The 25301-nt window shown below is 35.7% G+C and overlaps 2 protein-coding genes across 2 annotated transcripts; one reads left to right on the top strand and one right to left on the bottom strand.

The window, feature by feature from the left end:
- LOC109233884 (aluminum-activated malate transporter 8-like) lies at window positions 2329-6888 on the bottom strand. Its single transcript, XM_019399737.1, has 6 exons — window positions 6567-6888; window positions 6266-6406; window positions 5336-5608; window positions 4290-4414; window positions 3741-3884; window positions 2329-3103 (listed from the first exon to the last, which is right to left on the bottom strand). The coding sequence occupies exons 1-6, from the start codon at window positions 6817-6819 to the stop codon at window positions 2543-2545; spliced, it is 1497 nt and encodes a 498-aa protein (XP_019255282.1). The 5' UTR covers window positions 6820-6888; the 3' UTR covers window positions 2329-2542.
- LOC109233661 lies at window positions 15173-24214 on the top strand. Its single transcript, XM_019399535.1, has 5 exons — window positions 15173-15428; window positions 15477-15644; window positions 15711-16549; window positions 16748-17071; window positions 24062-24214. Exons 1-5 carry the CDS (start codon window positions 15173-15175, stop codon window positions 24212-24214), a joined length of 1740 nt encoding a protein of 579 aa, XP_019255080.1.

Below are 25301 nucleotides of genomic sequence, written 5' to 3'. Positions count from 1 at the left end.
GTTGAGAGTATTTGTCCATATCCACTCCTTTGATTATAGGTGGAACACCAGGTATCTGTTCTATGCGATCGTTCTGCTCCTTGAGCGGTTTCTGCAAAGTTAGTACTAAACTTTATAAATCAGAATTAACTGGGATACCTGACCCTCCATCGCGAGATTCGCTGGGAGTTCCTCCGCTGCCCGAATTAGCAAGTCCTGAGCATGGATGTGATGTTTGGAGGCGGAGTTGGTGGTACCGTTGGCAACCCACTAACAAAAGCTTATAGAGCATTGCTGACTTGTTCTACAATTAAGTTTTTCAATGCTGCATCGATATCTTGATCGTCCCCATGTTGATATTCACATACGATTTAGATCTATCCGGTGTCCCTTCTCGAGATTGTCGAGGAGAGTTTTGTGGTGAGGGGATTGGAGTTCCATCTCCTTGTTGATTTTGCTGATTCAACTGTTGCTGATTTTGTGGGTTTTGTAGGTTTTGTTGGTTGTTGTCGTTGACGTTTGACATGATTGTTTGGCAGAAGAATGGATTTGGAAAGTGAAAAGATTATCAGTTTTCCGATAATTGAACCAATTTGTTTAACCAGAAAATAGGAATTTTGGTCAAAGCCTATTTTTAGAAGTACTCGGGTTACTAATAATCAAGAGAAGGAATATTCTTGCAATGAGAAAGGAAAATTAGAGTATGGAATAGCAAAGTAATCAATATAAAGCAAAAGTAAGTAATTGTATTCTAGTAATAATCAGAACGTGTCCATACAAATCACATTTCTATTCCTTATATAGACATTTCTAAGTACAACGTCTTTTTCCCTTTATGACTAGGTTATTATGAGCATTAATGACAATATTGGAACGTTATAATTGGTAATCGTAACTGTTTCGTGAAGATTCTGTAACATTTGTAATCATTCATGCTCATTAATTGAAGACCAATGAATCTATCCTTTTTCCTGCCTTGGTTCATTCCACCGGTGTCTTTTCAAATTACTAAAGAGACTCGAGCAACCATTCCTTCTCGTCCCTCGGACATATTGCTCGTACCTATTAAGACTCACGTCTTTTTAAATACTCTTTTCCAACTGTCACTTTTCTAATGACCCACGTGTCTTGCCATGTCAGTCACACAATTAATTCCACGTGTAATATTTATTTTCCCCCAATACAATTATGAGTTTAGCACATATATAATGTTGGTACCCTAATCTAGCTAGTAATTTAACTTCACTTCTACACTTTTACTATTATACAAAAATGAAGTTGCAATCCCTCTTAGACGTCCTTCACTTATGAGCATCACTAGTGTTTGCCAAGAGGAAAAATAAGGTGGCTACTTTTACTTTACAGTTTTTTGGTACAGTCGTACGGAACATGAGTTTACGCGCCTTTAATCTGTTCAAAGGTCTATCAATATTATATACATTGGGATTACAATTTTTGTTCTTCCAAAAGAAAATCATTTGATGCATTTCCTCTGCTTTAATTCTCAAAGAAAGATCAGCTAATGAAACATCGTACATACCATTTTCTATTACCTTCTTTCCTTTTCTTTTCCCTTCTACTGTAGTGTAGTGCTTTTGGTATCACAAAAGTCTTTCTTCATGAAAATTCCGGTATTTGGCGACTGGAAAATATTGTTTGGAAAGCATATGTATTAAATACTACTCCCTCCGTTCCAGTTTATGTGAACCTATTTCCTTTTTGGTCTGTTTCAAAAAGAATGAACCCTTTCTAAATTTGGTAACAATTTAGCTTAAACTTACAACTCTACCCTTAATGAGAAGATTTTATAACCACACAAATACTCTGGGCCCCATTTGGACTTATTTAGGACCACAAATTCCAAAAGTCTTCATTTTTTTCTTAAACTCCGTGCCCAGTCAAACAGGTTCACATAAATTGGAACGGAGGGAGTAATTACTATAATACTAGTAAATCGAAGAGTACGTGTTTTCATAAAAAAAAATTAGTAACAAAGATTAATAATATATGACAAATATTAAGAAATCGAAGGCCATATATAAAGCAAAATTCTTTTAGATGTTTCAATCCCTCGTCAGTAATTTGTTAAAACATAGATAACGGGCGACGTTAGTAGATTAAAAAAATATTCAAATCAAAATCACGAGAGAGACAAGATATTTTACATTAAGTTGTAATAAAGGGTGAACAAAATAAATCATATCAAACGGGGTGATGAAAGGTATGGACAGTTGTAATCTTTTATAGGCTCACAAATCATAATTTCATGGGATAGATAGAGTAAAATTATAGGAAAGAAACATATAGATAGTGAAGAACACCAAAAATAGGTAAAAGCTTACTCATATATACAACTGCTCCAGGAAGAAACAGATCAAGAACAAACTGCATGCATAAAAGAAAAACAACAAAAATTGCTCCTATTAAGAAGCTACGACTTATATATACAACTGCAAAATAACTCACGTAGAAGGGAAAGTATTACACTTAAAAAGTCTGTTTTACTTTCCCACCTATACTAGTACAGTAAGTTTTTAACTCTCCTATGCTAACAGACTATTAGCTAACAAATATTTACACTCTCTTTTTGCGCCTCTCCTTTTTTACCTCCCGGCGAATTCACCTCCGCCGGTGCCACCGCTGCCACCACCGTGCCACCACATATCTCAATCACAACAGAGTCATCACCACCCTCAACGTCATCAACGACAGGCTTCACGATTCCACGGTGGAGCAGCTGCTGCTGCGGCTGTTTCTTCGGCGATGGCGAAGATTCCTTATTTTTCACTTTCTTGAAATGTGCTTTAACCGAAAGCTCCTCGACTGCCTCTGAGATTTTTTCGACGCAATTTATGACGTCAATGAGTATAGACGCAACCGTTATTGCCGGAACGATTTCCAATAGGTCTAATTTGTTGGACAGTAATGGGGTTTTGGTAGTGGCGAGTATGGATTTAAAGTCATCAACGGCGATTTTAGAATTCTGTAGGTGGGTATCTGCGGCGGAGGACGACGGTTGTGTCATAGTTTTGATCGAAGATGCCAATTCTTTTAAAGCCTTACTTGATTCCATGCTCATTCTTGTGCATGCTTCTTCTATTCTCTTATGGAACTCGGTTGGTGCCTGAACATAACATCTAAGGATTAGATATTGAGCTAAAAGTAAGAATTTAAGTTCTATACATGTATGAAAAAATATTTGTGCAATCAAATCACTAAAAAAGTAATTTTCTATCCAATAACTTATGATTTATATAACTTGTAAACAACAACAAGTCATAGACATTTGTATGGTTATAAATCATCTCATTAATAATGTTCGAGAAAATATGAGAGGTAAATTGAGATAGAAAAAGTATGAGAAACATGTTATTCACTTGTCATTCGCTTTTTTAGATAACTAATTTTGTAAAAATCTTTTTTAACCATGACCATCACTAGATAGAAGTATTAAAATCACTATGCTACAGAGTTAATATAATGAAATAATGACACAAAATAATATCGTACGAGAAAATTTTCATGTAAATGAGAGAAGTCGGAATATTCTTCACTAACTCCTTTGATATGGACAAAATTGACCTTAAAAAGTAGTAAAAGGAGAGCAGCCTTCTATATCGGGGAAGGAATCGTGTGTCATCACTAATCAGAGATCATTTTAAAAGTAAGTCAGCAGTTCAGGAATGTGTAAAACTTTTTGCATTTTCTTAATTTTTAATGAAAACATTACTTTTAGTATATGATTATTAAACGTATATTACCTGAGGGTTGGAGTTAAAGTAGGAAGTAAGTGCTTGAAGATGGCAGGCACATTCCCTAGCAAGGACACCAATCTTCAGGTATTGCTTCCATGGATGACGAAGCCTGAACGATCCATGACCTGGTTCCCACCATGCAAAGTTTGCCTATTAACATTTATTTTTAAATGAGTCAGTAAATATATATGTAGTGGTTCTCATAAACTACAAAAAAAAAAAAAAAAAAAAAAAATAGCATTGAACAAGTGAAAAATATATATATTTTTAGTTGTTTCTAAAAATACTAACCGATAATTTTTTTTTTCCATTTATATGTGTATTATTTAAAAAAAAGTTATATGTAAATATTTTATCCACTTTATGACTAGCATATACGATTAGTTTCAGTCGACCAACCAATTTTGGATTTTGCTCATTTAACAATGGACGAATTCTATTGCTAATTAACAGCATATTTTGTAACTAGACCTATTTAATTAATTACGGGATAATCAAGAAATTGTTAGCGTGATTGGAAATGAAATAGAAGGAAATCAAATCTTTTTAACTCACCAAAGTTTCCTCAGTAGCCTTAGAATTAAGGACTGCTTTATAGGCTTGAAGGAATCCCTTGTCTTCCTTAGAAGCTTTTTCACTTTCTTCAATCTCTGAAAAGCTGAAATATTCACTTCCAAAACCTGCAAAAATGTATTATCATTTTTTCAGTTCTTTTTTCCCCCACATGAATCATACCAAAATACTAGCTATAAATAAGTAATTTAGCTTATATATCCGGACATTCTAATTTTCTTTTACATATTAGCGGTGTATATAACATGTTGCAACATGCGACATGCCTTAATCTCCGGTAACTAATCCCACTTTTTATGGAAGATTATATCTATCTTTTATGTAAATTGGTCCACCGATGCATGCATTTAAGTTGAATCCAACAAGTAAAAGTATTTTAAGTGATAGACCGTGACAGTGTAAAGATTATTTACCACTATGAGTGAGTTTTAGCCAGTGATAGTATTGGGGGCGGCTCAAAAACACGAGTGGTTTAAAGCCAAAGTTTGATTGCCTAAATTTTTAAAAGAAAGTTATGATGAATATATTTTTATTTGAACTCTATTTTCTATCTTTTTAAGATGCAAAGTTTTTTATAATTTTTTTATAATCGATTTTCTCTAATAATTCCTTTTCAATTGATAATATAGCCAACCCATTTAATCTATCTTGAGACATTGTTAATCTCAGGTAAAATTTTATCAAGTATAATATGGAAAACTTCTTTTCTTTGAGACATTGTTATAGAAAAACTCTACTTTGTGTGAAAAGTACTAAATATTTTTTTAAAAGAATACCTATAAACCTATTATTTCTATGGGGTCCCCAAAATTTGAGGGCCTAAGACAAAAGCCTTACTTGGAACAACGTTAGAGCAAGCCTCGGATAGTATGTTAGTAACCATATTTAATTATCATATTAGTAATTAACGTTAGTGTTTTGTCTATTATTGTCTAATAAGTGACCTAATTATGTAAATATTTTTGTTGCATATTCAGTGCATAAGATAAAACGAAACAAATGAAAAAACAAGTTTAATTTGCACTGACCTTCTAAGAAGGTTGCAAGCTTATCAAGATTACCACAAACAAGCTTATGAAGATCTTCACCAGCCCAAACTGGACAAACAACCAAAGAGATGATCATGCAGGTGGCGGCGCCGACAAGAATGGTGGTCAGCCGCTGATGAGCCAGTTCCAGTATCTCGTCGACACGGTAACCGGAGACGGTGACCAAACTGAAGGTCAAGACGAAGATCAAGATTCCATAGTCATATTTCCTCTTCATGTGGGGGAAAAATCTCGTAAATGTACCTACAGCACCTGCATATATATTTGCCACAACGAACCTGATTAAACTCTGTATTTAAAGGGTATGAAAATTAGAATTGAACTATGGCCAAGATACAATTAAGTAAATAAATTTTAAGCTGAAAATTTAAAGTGAATTACGTCGAAGATTAATTATTTCTATAAGTCTTTCTTATTTTAGTGTGTGAAAAAAATAAAAAGACATACGTGATATTTATGTCGCTCAGATTTTTTAACAATACAGTCTGGTACGTGTTGCATCGTCAAATATAGTGCATTTTTGGAGGATCCAACATGTATCGACTAGCATATTTTTGGAAAGTCCGAGTAATATCGCCTGACATCATTCAAATGACAATGCACTGGGCTATGATTCATTCACTTGCATTCTTGTAAGTACTACAAGAAGTTTTTTTCAGTCTTGACGTTTCTATTTCCGCTCTTCAATGTACTAATAATGTTATCTCATACTAGGAAAGTTTTCATTATGTCATTTTAGAAAATTTAGCAATTTGTGTACGTTAATTAATTATTGTTTTGTAAAACTGAAACATCATCCTCCTCCTTTCTTTTTTTCGTAAAATGAGAGATTGAAGTTATACTTTTTAAATTCTCATTTTTTTCCACTAGGAGAAATTTAAATATGCTTTGACTTGCGTAATATCCTACCTAGTGTAAAGATCAAAAACCCCAGAACTATGGGCTCCCCTTCTTTTCCAAACAAGTCAGCAAAATATTTTGCTCCAACACCTAATGCCCCAGCCAGCAATGTGGCAAATCCCCTGTTTAGACACTTCGATAAAGTTGCACCTGAAAGAAACAAAAAAGGAATAATTAATATCTCTAAAATTAAAAATACAAAAAAAAAAAAAAAAAAAAAAAAAAACATCTACAGGAAAGAAAATCATGACAAGAACCACGAATTAAAACTATATTGACGGAAACTCAGATAAAATACAAAAGAATTTACCAGCAGTAAATTCAAAAACAACCACCACAGTTAAAACAGCCCAAATTGCAGATTGTCCAAAGCCATCATATAGAGGCCTAAAATAGTAGAACAATGAGACTAAATTGAGAGCTAATCCCACTTTAGCTGCATGCCAAATTTTTCTTGGATCATCTTTCCCAATTTTCATTGTTTTCTTTACAATTTCCATAACTTTATCCTTCAACTTTGCTGGAAAACCCATGAGATGGGCAATGACATTAGTTTTTTCCATGAAAATGGAAGGTTAATTTTGAAAAAAATGGCTAAGTTTGTAAAGGTGGTGTTATGGGGAAGCAAGGAGTAGAGTGCACAATGGAAGTAATACGTCAACCAGCTGAATTATATAGTTGGCTGGAAAAGTTGGGGTGAAGTTATTTTATTCATTTACACATGAATATCTGTCTCTTCTTTGATCTTTCATGACAAAGGACAAATATTTTTATTTAATTATGTATACTTCTGTATTTGTTCAATTAGAATATTTCTCTGGATCAAAAAGGAGTGGATTTTCAGAAGTGGCTGACTGGGATTTTACTTGGATCTGGAGTATATTTAATTGCAATAATATTGAACTAAACAGTTCTTTCTCCTCCACAAGTTTAAAAAGATACTCCCTCAGGTTCACAATAAGTGACCAATTTGCTTTGTCATTTTGGTTCAAAATAAGTGTCCAGTTATGTAATCAAGAAAGAATTCAATTTGTTTTTACAAAATAACCCCTATGTACATATCCCTAAAAAGTTTTCTTACTCCTCACATTAAATGTTTAATTAGGGGTAGTTTAGTCATAGTAGGTATTTTTGTATAGAATTGAGTATTTTTTTAATGGGCGTGCTAAAAATAAATTGGTCACTTATTATGAACCGGAGGGAGTATATATTAGGGACATTCTTTACTTTTTCTGACGTGTAATGTTGCTTGTGTAATGCTTAGACCCCGTTTGGACACAAAAAAAATTCACTTTTTTCGAAAAATTTTCACTTTTTTTTTTTGAAGTCAGTGTTTGGCCATAAAATTTTTAATTTTCACTTGAAGATGAAGTTTGAAATTTTTCGAAAATTTGAAAAACTCCAAAAGCTGTTTTTCAAAATTTTCACTCAAATCACTCACAAAACTTCAAAAACAACCCAAAATAATATTCATGTCCAAGCACAACTCTAATTTTCAAAGACCATTTTCACTTGAATTTTTTTTAATTTTTTTTGAAATTTTACAATTCTTATGTCCAAACGCCCACATAATGTCCTTTGTGATCTCTATTTTTAAAGAAGAAGCAACGGGAAATTCAAGATTTTAATTTGATAAGTTCAATCTTTAAAATTATGAGTTCAAAATTTAATATTTGTTGAAATTTGTTGGAACTACAGATATGGGATGATATCTCTTTTGGTTTATACTGGCCTAGTGTATTTATTCTGTATGTAATAGATAGGCCCACTTTAGTGTTAATTAATTTGGGCCAAAGAGCTCATGTATAAATAGTACAGAGACTCGACTCATTAGACACGGGACTATTATTTTCTTTTCTAATCAAAATATCTGGAAGCTTCTCTCTCTTTTCTCTCTCAAATGCTTCACTGTAACCCTAATTTTATTGATCAGACTCGCTCGTATATTGATTGTTAACATGGTATCAGAGCAAAGATCTGTGGTTATCTCGTCATGCGCTTCAGATCGGTGTTACCCTTGAAAGTTTTCGCTGGAGTTTTCGAGGTCAGACGGTCTTCGTCGATTTGGTGGTGGTTTTGGCTAATTTTTCTAGTTTTCGGTTGGATTTCTCTTCTACTACGTCTGCTTCTTCAAGCTTTAACAACTACAGTGGTGATTTTGTGCACATTTGGAATTCAAGCTCGTTTGGTAGAATATAGGGTTTGAGCCTTTCTGCTTTCCCTAATTTTGAAGGTCGTCCTCTTTCCGGTTGCGAGAGAGGCTGGTATATCTGAACTTTTCTGTTATTTTCCTGGTGATTGATTGTTATCCTTATTTATAATGACGAATGATACTCATGAACATGCCAGTCCTTCTTTTGTTGCTCTTAGTAATTCACGCACAATATTTCTGAAGATGACTATACTCGTCCCTGTCATCCCCTATATGTGCACCCTTCAGATGTATTAGGAACATCTTTAGTGTCCACTCCTCTTGATGGAACATGTTATGGTAGTTGGAGAAGAACTGTTCTAGTTGATCTTTCTATTAGAAATAAAATTAATTTTATAAATGGGACATTTGCAAGACCTGTTGAGGGATCACCATTAGCCAGACAATGGCAACGATGCAATGACCTTGTCATATACTGGCTAACTAATTCATTGTCCAAAGAAATTTATCGAAGTGTTGAATATTTTGAGTACGCTAGAGACAACTGGGCTGGATTAGAAGAAAGGTATGGTAAGGCCGATGGTGCTAGAATTTTTTAGCTTAAAAAGGAATTAGCACACATATCTCAAGGATCTCTTGATATAGCTTCCTACTTTAATAAGCTCAAACAATTGTGGGATGAGATTGCATATGTTTCTGCTGGTAAGGCAAGGGTATGTACATGTGGGGATAAATCAGCTGATAATGAAGAACAAAGGGTTTAGCAATTCTTGATGGGATTGAATGAGACCTATGTTTAAACTAGAAGCAACATTTCAATGATGAAGCCTCTTCTATCTGTTGGTACAATGTATAGCATTCTTCTGTTGATGAGAAAAAGAGGCAGGTGTCTGGTGGGACTCAATTTCCCTCCAATTGTGCCTCATCAATGCTGGTGCATCAAAATCCGATGTTCCTTCTAACTCTGCTTGGTCCAACACTGGTGTGTTAAAGTCTGGGATTCCTTACAGTGTGTCTTTTGAGTCTTCCAAGGCTTCTGTAGTTTGCAAATACTGCAAGAAGCCTGATCACAGTATTGGCAGGTATTATAAGATTCATGGTTTTCCATCTAACTTCAAGCCAAACAAGACTTTGGGTCCTAAAATATCAGCTGCACATGTTGAGCTTGAACCTTTTGGCATTCCCGGAGCTCCTTCTATGCATGTTGGTAGTGCTAAACAATTTGAGTCTGAGAGCTTTTCTGCAGTACCTGGGCTTACAAAGGACCAGTATTCCCAGCTGATAATGTTACTTCGACAACAAGCCCATGTCTCTACTTCCCTTTCTGTTGACCTGAGAGGTTTTGGTTTTGTTGATTGACGAAGGAACACATGCATTAACCGGGTCCACGGACAGTATACACAGGTCACTGTCAGATTCAAGAAAAAGGCATGCACGTGCAAGGGATAAGTATAAGTGGTTATTTCTGATAATCCCTAAACAAAAATATTGCATATTTGATAAGGAGAAAGACTCCTTACTTGAAGAGAACTCTATCCAAGATAAGGAATAAGTTAGAAGTTGAAGATAACTAGAACTCTTCCACCAAGAAAAAGTAAAGCATTAGAACTCTAGTTAATCCTTATTCTACCAACTCTATAAATATCAGTTGTGTTCTCTTTTACATGTGACACACATATACAGAAGTGAAAGCACGAATTGAGAGCAAAATAGCAAGGCATTTTGTGAGCAATTCATGTGAGATTCACGAGTGTGATCCTGAAGCTACAAGAACTGGATTAAAGAACCAGTTCCATAAAGAGTTTTATTTATCTTTCTTTATTTCTAGTTGAAAGTGTAGTAGGCGTTTTGAGTTTTACCTTTCAGCTTTCTTACAAGCAGATTGTACTAGGTACCTTAGTTATATTATTCAAGTTAGAGTTAACTTGAAGTAGTCGCAACATCCTGTGGCATGTTGCTAAAAGGGTTAGAGTTAATCCTTAGGTTTGCAAGAGGTTGTAAACTCGAGTTGTATCTTTCAAGTTAGAGTTAACTTGAAGTAGTCGCAACAGCTTGTAGCTGGTTGCAAGGGTTAGAGTTAATCCTTAGGTTTGCAAGAGGTTGTAAACTTTATTATTAGCTCAGAGTTGTTGTGAAATATTTGGGGGAAATCCTACTGGGTAGTAGGTCGTGGTTTTTTCACCTATGAGCCGGGTGTTTTTCACATAAAAATCCTTGTGTTCTTTACTTTCTGCATTATTTGTTCCGCAATAGTAGATTAAGGAATGCATAGAAGAACCAGATCCTTCGATAATCCAGTGCATGTGAAATTTGGGGAACACACAAATCATCCTCCCCCACGTCTCTTGTGTGGTATTGAAGTATAAAACATCACCTTCTAGCTCTAATCTCATGGCTTCTGCCAATTTTGCTAGTATGTTACTTCCCCGAAAAGGTGTGCCTTCTGACCATATGACATCTGTTAAGAACTTACTTTTTAATGTTCAAACCTTGCATGTTCCTTATCTTGTGTCTCTTCCCAATGGATATAAAGTCAAGGTTACTAATACTGGTTCATTGGCTCTATTTTCTGACTTAATACTTCACAATATCCTTTATATTCCTAGCTTCCAATATAATCTCATTAGCGTCACAAGCTATTGTGTCATGATGTTGACATTGTACAGTTCACCAAGTCTGCTTGTACTTTATAGGGCCCTTCAGTGAAGAATCCAGTAGTACTTGGGAGACTGGAGAGTGGTCTTTACAAACTATTTCAGCATGCAAATCGACTTGCTCAACAAATTTCTTCTCCCTGTTCCCCTACTTCTTTTACTTATGTTCCTTATGTTTCATATTCTGCCCCTGTAGTTAATTCCAATGAACATGTTGATGTTACAACTGTAATTACCATTGTGGCAAATAATAAAGTGAACATTGTTGACGTTGTGTGGCATTGTAGACTTGGATACATTCCTTTCTATAAATGAAGCACATTTTCAATATTAATTGTAAGTTCTCACCTAATCAGTCTTTTGTATGTCTTGTGTGTCGTTTAGCAAGACAAACTAGACTGCCTTTCCTTGACAAGTCCATGTAGTCCACAACACCTTTTCAACTCATTCATGTAGACACTTGGGAGCCTTATTCTACACCTACCTACAATGGCTCCAAATATTTTCTAACCATAGTTGATGATTATACTAGGTCTACTTGGACTCACTTAATAGGTGACAAAATTAATGCTTTTGATCTTCTGAAGAGTTTTGTTACCATGGTTGAAACTTAGTTTCAGTCTCAAGTTAGGACTGTCAGGAGTGATAATACATTAGAGTTGGGGTCTAGTGCAAATGGCTGTAGCTATTTTTCTAGCAAAAGGCATTTTGCATCAAATATCATGTCCCTATACCCCACAACAAAATGGGATTGTAGAGAGAAAACATAGGCATCTCTTAGAAAGTGCTAGAGCTCTTCTATTTCAATCTCATCTTCCTATTAGATTTTGGGGAGATTGTGTTCTTACTGCAACTTGCCTTATCAATTGATTCCCTTATGATATACTATTTGGAAAGAATCCTTATGAGTTCTTATTTGGTTTTGTACCTAATTACTCTCATCTTAGAGCTTTTGGGTTCCTGTGTTATTTTACAGATACCAAGCCCTAAAAGCATATGTTCCTTTCTAGATCAATTCCTTGTGTTTTTTTTGTTGGGTATCACTTTTCCAAAACGGGGTATAAACTCTACAACCTGCTTCTAAGACTTGTTTTGTTTCCATATATGTTACTTTTCATGAGCATATCTTCCCTTCCTTCACTCTATTAATAATCCCTCTCAGTCTCTTCCTTATCCTAGTCCTGCTTCCTTTCATCCCTTCCCTTTTGTTTCCACTCTTGTTAATGACTCTCCTTCTATTTCTTCCTCTCCTTCCTCACCTTCTGGATCTTTCCATTTCTCTCCTTCCAGTCCCTCCTTTTCCCTTGCTACTTTCTCCTCATCTTCTCCATCTCCTGCTCCTACTGTTTTCACTCCTCCTCCAACCTTGAGGAGGTCTTCTAGACCATACAATTCTCCTGGTTATCTCAAGGATTTTATTTTCCATTCTTCTTCTTTGGTCCTTGCCTCTAGTACATCTGCTCCTACTGTTACTCACATATATGTTCGTGAGCCTCACTCTTATCTTAGGCAGCAATTGTCCCTGAATGGTAGGATGCTATGAGAAAGGAATTTACGTCTAATAAGACTTGAGAAATAGTTGAGTTACCCAAAGGCAAAAAATCAATTGGTTACAAATAGGTATAAAACGTTAAGTACAAAGCTGATGGAAATGTAGAGAGGTACAAAAAGCCAGACATGTAGTTAGGGGTGACACTCAGGTAGAGGGTGTTGACTTTCATGGAACTTTTTCCCCTGTTGTTAAGATGTCCATTATCAAGACCTTAATTGTTGTAGCTATAAAGCAGAATTGGTATTTGTTTCAACTCGATGTTAATAATGCTTTCTTGCATGGTGATCTTGATAAGGAAGTCCTCATGAAGTTGCCTCCTGGTCTTTCTGTCCCTTCTTCTTCTTCTTCTTCTTCTTCTTCTTCTTCTTTTCTTCCGTTGGTGTGTAGACTACATAAATCTCTATATGGACTGATACAAGCTTCTAGACAATGGTATGCCAAGCTATCTCAAGCCTTGCACTCTAGAGGCTATGGTCATTCTCTCAATGACTACTCCTTGTTTACTAGAAGTTCTGGCAGTTCTCTGGTCATTCTTGTTGTTTATGTAGATGGTATTATTCTTATAAGGGCTGATCTCTATGAAATTTCTTCATTAAAGAGTTTTTTGGATGATCAATTCAAAATCAAAGATTTGGGGTCTCTTAATTGTTTTCTTGGTATTGAGGTATTACATACTACTTCTGGGGTTCTCCTACATCAAAGGTAGTTCATCCTTGACCTTTTAACTGAGTTCCATTCCTCTAAATGCTCTCTTATTACTTGTCCTCTTGAGCTGAATGTTAAGTTGAAGGCTGGAGTTGGTGATCCCCTTCCTAAACCCGAGGAGTACAGATGTCTGGTTTGTAGGCTTAATTTTCTTACTCATACCAGACCCGATCTTAGCTCTGCTGTGCAGCACCTTAGCCAGTTTATGCACCAGCCTTGTGCGTCTTACATGAAGGGTGCCTTACATCTGCTCAGATATCTGCAGGGTACTTCTGATTTTGGCATTTTCTTTAACAATTCTTCTGATTTGTCTTTACAAGTTTATTGTGGTAGTGACTGGGCTCATGCCCTGATAGTCAAAGGTCTTTTTCTGGCTTTTGTATCTTCCTTGGCAGGAGTCTGATTGGTTGGAAATCCAAGAAGTAGGCTGTGATTTCTTTGTCTTTAGCTGAAGCAGAATACAGGTCCATGAGTAAAGTTGTGGCAGAAATTACTTGGATTTGCAGGCTGCTTGGTGATTTTGGCATTCCTTCTGCTCTTCATGTTTCTTTTTTTTTTTGTGATAGTATGTTTGCCATCCACATTGCCAGGAATCCAGTCTTTCACGAGCGGACAAAGCACATTGAACTGGATTGCCATTTTGTTAGGAGCAAGCTTGCTGAAAGGCTGATTTCCTTGTCTCACACTTCTAGTGCCTCCCAGCTTGCTGATGTCTTCACCAAAATCCTGCCTGGCCCTGCTCATCATTTGCACATTCTCAAGTTGGGGGTTTTGTCACCCTCCACTTGCGGGGGGCTGTTGGAACTATATATATGGATTGATATCTCTTTTGGTTTATACAGGCCAAGTGTATTTATTCTGTATGTAATAGATATGTCCAATTTAGTGCTAATTAGTTTGGGCCAAAGAGCTCACGTATAAACAGTACAAAGACCCGAGTTATTAGACAAAGGACTATTATTTTCTTTTCTAATCAAAATATATGGAAGATTCTCTCTCTTTTCTCTCTCAAATGCCTCACTGTAACCTTAATTTCGTTGATCAGATTTACTCGTGTAATGATTGTTCACAAAATTTTATTATTTCACATACATTTCTGAATTCTTTAACCCGCATCTATAAAGCTACATCTATCATTGATACGAAGTGTATTCTAGAAAATATCATGGTTTTACTAGGAAGAGTTGTAAAAAAGTGTTAAAACTTTATAATATGTTAGTGCAAATTCCTTGGAGAATGATTAGACTTTTATATATGATTTAGGAAAGTCCCTGTTGTTGTTGAGAAGAAAAAGCCCCCTCATAATTCTGATTTTCATGGTGATTCATCAAGAGTTAGAGAAGAAGATGAGATGAAGAAGAAGAAGAAGCAGATTTAATGGCTTCAGTGGTTTCAGACCAAAGTAAAGAGTGTTCGACACAACCTAAGTCTATAAGTGATGATTATTAGACTTTTGGATATACACGTGGAGAATCCAAGACCCTTGGATTAAGCTAGCTAAATCCTTGATGGATTAAATGAAGACCATCTGATGAAATAAGAGCTGGAAACTTCCCTCACGTGAAAGCCATGTGAGGGAATATTAGTTAGTTATGAATAAACTAATTAGAGTAGGACACATGTAGAGATATTCTTTATGCGTTTTCTTTTTATTTTATTATTCTTTTTCTAGCAAGTGTATATATAGACATGTACTGGATATTGATGAATATAACAGAGAAAATTTTTCAGATCTGATTGTTCATTTTCGTTCATGGTATCAGAGCAATAGCTCGATCCAACAGTCCAAAGGATTGAAATATTTACATCATCTGATTCCCTATAATCAAACTCATCATATTCACTAAGCTAAAATGGGTGACACAAGCAAATCTGCAGATAGCACTAGTACTGGAAAAGCTGTAGCCTATGACATCAATCACCCATACTTCCTCAACAATTCTGACTCTCCTGGGATGACTCTAGTCAATACTTTATTTGATGGAAGAGGATATCCAGGTTGGAGGAGATCTATTTTGTTGTCTCTGTCAGCTAAGAAAAAGCTTGGGTTCATCAATGGAGCCTGCGAATCTCCAGATGTGGGTTCCCCAGATCTTGAACAATGGAGCTGTGTCAATGACATGGTGATTTCCTGAATTTTTAATGCTCTTTCTAAAGATATCGCAGACAGTGTGATATACTCCAAAACTGCAAAGGAGCTTTGGGATAGCCTGGAGCAGAGGTTTGGAAAATCAAATGGAGCCAAGCTGTATCATCTGCAAAAGGAGATGTCAGGATTAGTCCAAGGAAATAGCGACATTGCAGGATATTTCACCAAACTCAAACGTTTATAGGATGAATTGGATGCTTTAAATGTGGTGATATGTTGCTCTTGTGTGTGTACTTGTGAAGGAAAAGCAAAACTAACAAAATCACTTGAAGATCAGAGGTTAATTCAATTCCTAATGGGATTGAATGACATCTATGCACAAGCTAGAGGAAACATACTGATGATGAATCCCTTGCCCAGCATAGATGTAGCATATTCTCTTCTTTTGCACGATGAAAATCAGAGAGAAGTTTATGCAAATGCACATTTTAACTCAGATTCATTGTCCTTCATGGCAACAGGAGAAGTGAAACAACCTAATGCTCAGCTTCTAGCTGATTTTGCAGCTTTTATGGTCACAGGGCAGGGGAGGAACTTTCAGAAAAACAGGAACCAATCACAAAGACCAACAACTATGGGAACAAAGTATAACAATTCAGCACAGAAATTCAACAAACCACAGCAGAAGTTTAAAGCAAAGAAGAAGTACAATCCAAATGTGTCTTGTACTTATTGTGGAAAAATAGGGCACACTCAAGAGGATTGTTACAGAATCATTGGATTCCCAGATGATTTTGAGTTCACCAATCAAAAGAACTATCAAAATCATATCAAGGCAAATGCAGTCCTGACTCATGAAGATAATGAAAATCAGACAGGACAGAATACTGAAAACAACAACAATTTTGGACAGCACCTTAACAAGGAACAACTTGCAGAAATGGTGAGCATGTACAAGCAAGCAAAATTGGCACAAGCAGGAAATTCAGGAATAAATGCTAATGCAGTTGCTGGTACTATTCTAAAGTACTCAGGTTCAGTATTTACTACTCTAAATTCTGACACCTGGATCATTGATTCAGGTGCTTCAGAGTATATGTGTTTTGATCCCAATTCTTTCTTGTTTCTAACTCAACTTCCTGTTCCTTTGAACATCAATTTACCTAATTAATTCAAGGTAATTGTTACTCATATAGGAAGTATTTCTATTCTGCCAGGTCATGTCATAAATAATGTCTTACATATTCCAGATTTCAAGTATAATCTACTATCAGTACATAGGTTTTGCATTCAGTTCCAATATGATGTATTATTCACACCTATTAAGTGTGTGTTGCAGGGCCTTTCAATGAAGAGTCCACAAGCTTTTGGTGAAGTTAGAGAGGGTCTCTACATATTGGAACCTAGGAATCTTAAGTCTAAGGGAATATTCAGTAGTAATGTACTTTCAATTCAAAAAGGAAGAAATTCCATTTCAGAGTCTATGTTTTTTTCTAGTCCTGTTCATGTTAATGCTGTTTCTGATATTAAGCTTTGGCATGTAAGGTTGGGACATCTCCCATTTTCAGCAATGAAACATTTAGATTTCCTTCATTGTGACTCAAATTCTGATTTCATTTGTGATGTTTGTCCTAAGGCTAGGCAGACAAGGAAACCTTTCCCTGTCAGCACTATTAAATCTAGAAATATATTTGACCTTATACATGTAGATACATGAGGACCCTACAAGTCCAATACCTATAATGGATTTAGATATTTTCTCACTATAGTGGATGACTACAGTAGAGGAACATGGACATTTTTGCTGTCTTCTAAGAGCAATGCATTTCCTATGCTAAAATCATTCTTGTCCATGGTGGAAAGACAGTTCAGTACAAAAGTAAAGATGATAAGGTCTGACAATGCTTTAGAATTGGGGAAAGGGTCACAAGAAGCAGCTTTCCTTGCTTCAGAAGGAATTATACATCGGTGTCTTGTGTAGCAACACCTCAACAAAATGGGATTGTTGAGAGGAAACATAGACACCTTTTAGAAGTTGCTAGAGGTCTTATGTTTCAATCCAGGTTACCTATATCATATTGGGGTGAATCTATTCTGACTGCAACACACATTATCAATAGATTGCCTTCTAGTGTTCCCCAAGGAAAAACTCCTTTTGAAGTTCTTTTTCATCACAAACCTAAGTATGACTATTTCAGGAATTTTGGATGTCTATGCTATGCCTCTACTTTGAAGCAAGGTAGAGGTTGTCACACCTCCTTTTTCCTACACCTGTGAGGGTGTAAAGGAGTTTTTCCAATTAAAGGACAGTCAGAACGGGATTTATTATTAATATTCAGAGTCGCCACTTGGGAGATTAATGGTGTCCCAAGTCACCGGTTGAATCCCGATCCGAGGAAATTATGACTCTGTTAACAGTCCGCGAACCAGAACTCCGAGAAAGGAATTCTGTTAACCCGGGAGAAGGTATTAGGCATTCTCGGGTTCCGTGGTTCTAGCACGGTCGCTCAACTGTTGTATTTGCTTTTATCTGATTTTAAAACATATTCTAACCTATGTGCCTTTTATTTTAACCGCTTTTATTTTATGTCTTTTTAATAAGAATTGTAACGTCGCGAAAATGTATCTCGAACCACGTCACACCAGTGCACCCGTGGCTTTCGACGCATTTTGACTCCGTTGAGATTTGGGTCACATAAATGTGCACCCGCATTCAGGAAGGTAATATTATTAAAATATGCGCCTAAAGCAGCTACGCTTTTATTATCTTTGGGGAAAACCGTGAAATTCGCTAACGGTTCACCCGAATTCTAAGTATTTTAACAGGAACCTTTAAAGAGGGCCTCGCAATTTATGCATTTGGTTTGGCGGGGCTCGCCTCCTTTTATTATGTAAAGGGCGATCTAAAGGAACTATGATTTTTATTATATATTGTCATTTAAAATAGAAGAAAAGGCCCTAATGAATTAACACTACTAATAATCCATCCATAGAAGTATTACGTCACGATATTGAATCAAACTTAATAAACAAACTAAGATCTTCAGCAGATTGGGCTTCAAAGCAACCCCAAAGGAGAAATTATTTAACTATAAGAGAGGGAGAGGGCTTTCCAGCACTGGGCCTTAAGCAGAGTCGGGCCCAAGTCTGGTTTGAGCAAAGAAGCGGTTACGTTTGGGGCCTTAGAGGAGCCCAAATCTCTTACTGATTTTATTTGCATCTTGGTTTACTGATTCACTCACCACTGCCTTCATTATTGGCCATAACACAATCAACTCTAAATTCAATCTAACATGCTACCCTTTGAATCCAATTATCCTACACATATTCAACTAATTTATACAAGGTTAACCAAACATGTTAAATTCTTATGAATTTCGGTGCGTGGATTAAATCTGTAAGTGAAGCAACTAGATTAACTAGCGTATGAACAATTACAAAATACCACTGCTCTTGTACTATTACCAACGTGCATCTATTTTGAGTTCTATCTCAACTTCTAAGGGATATGATAACTAAATCTGAATTAATTGTATTACCCTTGATATTTACTACTATACTAACACTATTCTGTATCAAGCTACTACTAGATGAGGAATATCAAGTTTAAAAATCACAAACAGTCCCAAGCAGTCCAAATTATACAACCCAGGAACCATGTAAACACAAATCAAACTTAAACTTAAGTATATACAGATCAACTACTATTTATTCAACCAGGGCAGCCCGGACAAACACATTTCAAGAGGCAGAGGGCTGAGCATTTCATTTCATCTTTTCACTTCAAAGCTACTTCAAATTAGTTTCAAATGTGTACCTGGAAGTGTAAAGTAATAGAGAAAAGAGGAATGTCAGCAGCAGTTCAGCGAATCACAGCAACAGGAATCAACAATATCACAGCAGTTCAGCAGCACATATCAGAGGTCCATAAGCCCAGAAAACCATATCAACCATCCAAGACCACTTTTAATCAATGACACACCCAAAACAGTTCACATATACCCAAAGCTAACTCGAATTTAAACCCAGAGCACTTCTGAAACTTCAGTCAACCAAACACAAGGATTTTCAAGTTGTTTTCCTCTTTAAACTAGCCAGAGATTCGAGACAATTGCTGAAACAAACTAAAAATTGATCCAAGGAACTCAAATGTAACAGTGTTTTTGACTTTTTCTGTTATATTTTTTTGATTTTTTTTTGAATTTTTGAAGAAAAGCTAAGATCTAAAGGAGTTTGGATTTGAATTTCTGTTATATGAAAACTTGAAGAATGTTTTTTGGGAGGAATTTTAGAGCTGAAAAACTTGTGAATGAAGTAAGGGTCATGCCCTTTTATAGGCACAAATGAGGTCTCTCATATTTTCAGTGTTTCTTTGTTAGTCCTTATTCATTTTCACCCTTGGTCCTTTATTTTTAAGCTTGTTGCACAAGTAAACCCACCATGTTTTCCTAAGATCCCAAATTAAACCCACTCTAGAGGGTTCTAGAGAATTCTAGTTCAGTTTTTAAAAGATCCTCTACCCATGAATTGCCCCAATCACCCCTGCTTTATTCCTGAAACCACTACCCTATCCCCAACCCAATTCTTCTAACTAACCATGGTTCAAATAATCTTTTCCTGCAAATTAAACAACTAACAAATCCATATCACAAATCCTAAAGTCAAACAGCTACTGAATTTCGAATTACAAGCTACCACTATCTATAAACACCACCAAAACAAAAGAAATCCAATGCTGGTAAACAAAGGAGAAATCCAGGAACAGGCAGAAATATTGGCCCAAAGACCAGTCCACCTTCTCTAATTTGTTTTTTTTTTTTTGTAAAACAAAATTTTGTTTTATTTCTTTTACTTATCTTTGTTTTCATTTTGTACTTTTTATATTTTCACACTTTATAAAGAAAAATGCAAAAAATTAAAATAAAGACCTAAATATATTTTCAAGGTTAAGCTAATTAAATCCTAAAATTATTTAAAAATCTATTTCGTGACGAATTCACAATTAAACAATTAAAAATGCAAAAGTGAACTATTTTTGTTATTTTCCTTGTATTTTGTTCTAAAACAAATTAATCCCTAATTAATCCTAAAATATGAAATTAAATCCTAAATGCAAATGTCACGTGTATATTTTTTTTATATTTTCATATGAATTAAAATGCACAAATAAATGCAAACAATTAGCATAAGATGTCACAAAAATCCACAAAATTGCAAAATGATGAAAGAAATCATTTTGTTTGAATTTTTGGGAATAATTCACATAGGGCAAAAATCACGTGCTCATAGGAACTAGGTTTGCATTTGAAGAGTCGCCACCTAATGATTAATGTGCATTAGGACACCAATAGAGATTCAATTCTAAGTTTGTTTGAATAACCAAAGATTGGGTTAGGGCTTAAAATTATCCCAAGGGGAAGGTGTTAGGCACCCCTCAGGATCCACTAGCGTGGTTCCCGGCCAGACAGTTACTGTGAATTTTAGGTGCAATTAACATATAAGCAGATAAGGTTCAAATAAGAAGGGATTACAGTACACAATAGTTTGGAAGTAAACAAAGTTTGAAAGAGCAATTAAAAGAGCGGATTTTAAACAGGAATTGCAATGCTTTTAAAGGAAAAGGGAAGTGAAGGAAGGGGGTCCTAGGTTTGTATTTAATATGGATCACATCAATGCAACACACGGTAATCGCTCCTCAAGAGAGGGGCTACACGTGGTATTAACGCACCGGTCATCATATCCATATCTACCCTTCCCACTCCGTTAAGGTATTTAAGCGCGGATTGGTCTCGATTACTTATTGCATGCGATTACCCGTCCCATTCCTATCAGTCCCGGAGGCGCTTAGGACTACTAATCCTAAAAGGGAGGGATATTAGGCTTATTTGAAGTTTCAAAGGTAAAAATTCTAAGGCGACATACAAAACATATAAAGACTGCACATTAAAGGGGAAACACATAAACACATAAGGCTCAAGTATACCTCCTCCAAACAAAACAATGCAATAGCACGACTTAAAAAAATGAATAAGGTCTGATTCTAAAATATATACTTGAGGGAAGAGGAGATTGTTGTATTGCAGCAGGCCTGGCTTATTACATGACTCAGTTAGGAAACAGAATCGGGCCTACCTGCTGATTGTAACAAATAACAGAGGCGAATTCAGTTTTATTTATATTGCCTAAGGTTTGCCTAAGTGTTTAGACAGGGTCCTATAGGCATGATATCTACTTAGTTCAGAAGGTGATGAGACAGTAGAACTCAAAACGAATTGTTTGAATTCTGTAGGCAGGCTTGCTAAAACTTATTAAGCAAGGGAATTAGATTATTGAAAAGAGGTTCAGGATGGACAAAATTAAATTAGACTGGTTGCAGATTCTGTAGGTGATAGTATCTACTATTACCGATTTTAATCCCTAGGAGCATGATATCTAACATTGACTGTGAATGAAGCTAATCAGATTTATTTAAGAGTCCTTATAGGCATGATTTCTATGCGTTACTGATTTCAGCATGCTACTGGGTTATAATCAATTGGGCCCTAAAACATGATATCTAAACGGTGACAAAATGTGCAGAATTTTAGATGATCCCTATAGGCAGGTTATCTAGATATGAAGTTGAACAAGAAGTCCTATAGACATGGTTTCTAAATGCAGTTTGCAGCATTAAAATACCCTATAGGCATGGTTTCTAAATGTAGTTTGAATATGCAAAAATTTAAAATAGTCCNTCCTGTTTTGAATAACCGTTTTACTCCTATAACCAAACAGCATAGAGGTGAGATATAACTTGATCAGAATCAATGACTAATTTTCAGCCCGAGTTATTATTTAGTTTGACAGGTTTACACAGAATACATAGATCGAATTGGCTAACAAATGCTGTCACTTCATCTTTAACCATCCAACTAATTACCAAACATGAGATTTCTAAGCTAATTAACATTCTACTACCAAAGTATAATTAGAACAGTTCATATCAAGCTACTGCAGTTCAAATTACACAATCCAGTCCTAACACAAAAGTCCATAAGATTCCAGAGAATGAATTGATAAACTTGTAGTCAGTTATACATTCAGTAATCCAACACATGCTTAGGAGTTTTATTTGACATCAAATTAAAGCAAACAAAGAGGAAATTCAATAGGCAAGGTTTGCCAGCACTTCATTTCACTTCAAATGATTTGAGAGACACAAATGTGTACCTGAATATTGGACAGAAATGAGAGAAGCGAGGTCAGTTCAATCCAATAACAAGCAACAGCGCAGCAAAGCCACAACAATAACCCAAGAGTGATTTCAGCAAATCAACAAGGAATAATAACACAGCAACCGGATCAATTTCAACTCCAAAAATACCCAATGCACACCCAGGAATGACAATCAACAGAATAAACACCCAATAGATGATCAAACAGCTTAATTGAACCCAAAAACACTTGAAATTAACTCTAGTAAACCTCTGAAACTTCAGCAATCAAATGTTGAACTGAATGCTGAAATTAAACTGAATTTTTCGATGAAAACAGTCTTTTTTTTTTGGTTTTTCTACTGATTTTTCTATTGTTTTATGATTTTTGGGGTAGAATTTAAGACTTAAAGAGAGTTTTGAACTTCTAGTGATTTGAAATTCAAATTGAAGCTAGATCTGCCGAGAGGGTTTTGGGGGAAGATTTTTGGAGGCTCAAAACTTTTGGGAATTTTCAGGGGTGTCTCCTCCTTCTAGTGAAGGCATTAGGAGTACCTTTTATAGGCAAAAAATGGGGCAGAAGGTTCTGGAATCTTTTCACTATTTTCCCCCCTTTTTTATTTCAGATTTTACCTATTAAACCTTCAATTTCTAACTTGTTACACAAGTTACTGCCCTAAGTTTACTGAATCCTACACTAAAGTCCTATTCTAGAAGGCCCTAGGGTGTTCTTTTAGCTATACAATACCTATACTACCCTTGCCTTAGTTTTGAATTTACCAATCTTAATGAAACTACCCTTTTTCATGCCTAAACTACCCCTGAAACCCTCTTGGAATTACTGACCAACCCAAGCCCCTTTACTTTAATTAATATTGACTATGGTTAACCTTATTTAATCTAAATCAGCTATAACCAATCAATTAACCCTAACTACTGAATTAAGGAACAATCATTGAAGTGAATTAAACTAACACTAATTAAACTATCAAAACTATTGATTTAATCAAGCCAAACAGTATCCAAACAGAGTTGAAACAACAATTAAACTAAGATTAAAATGAAACAAAATCGAATTGCAAAACAATTATCCAAACAGACTAAAACACATTCAGCAATCAAACTACTGAATTAAAGGCTATAATCATGCGTTTAAAATCAAATACTGCACTAATTATTAAAATTGCTGGAACACATACTGAATAAAAAAATAAAAACAAAACAGAAAATAAAAGAAACAAAAAATCAGAATTAAAAGAAAGGGAAAAACAAAATACCTAATTGGATTATGAACTCGGCCAGGTCTTTGCAAACTTTGGACTGGAACTTGTCCTTAATCATGTGTTTCTATGAGAAACACAAGACTAAGGACTATCACAGTCCAAAAATAGACAGAAATCCGCAATTTGAAAATTAGGGTTTTGAATTCCTATTTCGATCTGAAATTTGAGGAGATGTAGGAGGATTTGGACAAAAGTGGTTATGGATTTGGGAAGAAAACCTTGGGGAGAACACATAGTGTGAAGCTGGGGTCGTTTGGTGGTGGCGCCGCCGTGTACGGCGGAGGCGGCGACCACTGCTTTGGTTATTCGAGGGGTTCGGATGGGATTTGAGAAAGAGCGAGGCTGGATTCATAATGGGGACGGTGAGGAGCAGCTGTGGTGTATTTTTGGGAGTATTTGGAGGTAGGCCGCCGGCGGAGACGATTTCCGGCCGGCGGCGACGGCGGAAGGCGACGGGGATTAGGGTTTGGGTTTGAGGGGTGTTCTGAGACGGGAAAGGGGGGTAGGGGGGAATTTTAGGACATTTTTATATTAATAAACCTAGTTAGTTCCGGACTGTTGGATTGATGAGATCCAACGGTCATGATTCAAGAACCAAAAACGGTGTCGTTAGACATTAAGGGGGCTGGACCGGGTTGGTAAAAGTGGGCTGGTTCAGGGTTGATGTAATTTTGGGCCTGGGGGTTGATTTAATACCTGGGCTCCGAATTTATTGACAATGGCCCAATTCAGGGCAGCCTTCTTATTATATTTTGTTTGTTTTCTTGTATTTATTTATTTTGCTTTTTGTATTTTATTTTCTGATTTTAAAAAATGCTAAAATAAAACTAAAAATAAATTGACTCTAACAATTATATTTCCTAATTAATTCCTAAAGAGAAATGCAAACTAATACCAAAAAATGCAAAATGGACCCTTTTTGTTATTTTCTTAACATTTTGTTCTAAAACAAATTAATACTAAAATATGAAATTAAATCTTAAATGCAAAAATGCATATTTTTGTATTTTCATATGAATTAAAATGTACAAATAAAAATGCAACAATTACCAAAAAAATGCCACAAAATTCACAAAAAATTACAAAATACTAAAGAAATTGTTTTGTTTGAAATTTTGGGAATTATTGTTTAGGGCAAAAATCACGTGCTCACAGAGGTAAGTTTGATGAGAGGGCAACAACCTGTGTCCTACTTGGTTATCCAATGCAACAAAAGGGTTACAAGCTTTTGGAGCTATCTACAAGGAAAGTTTTTGTGTCTAGGGATGTGGAGTTTCATGAATCACACTTTCCCTTTACAGAAACAAACACAGCACATCATCCCATCTTTCCAACTTCAACTTCCACCACAGAACCTACCTACTCAACCACATTCCAAGATACAACACCACCTTTTTCTCCAGAACATAATACATCA

Source organism: Nicotiana attenuata, chromosome 10 (genome assembly GCF_001879085.1).
Source record: "Nicotiana attenuata strain UT chromosome 10, NIATTr2, whole genome shotgun sequence".
Taxonomy (NCBI): Eukaryota; Viridiplantae; Streptophyta; class Magnoliopsida; order Solanales; family Solanaceae; genus Nicotiana; species Nicotiana attenuata.
This window is presented reverse-complemented; position numbering and strand designations above follow the sequence as displayed.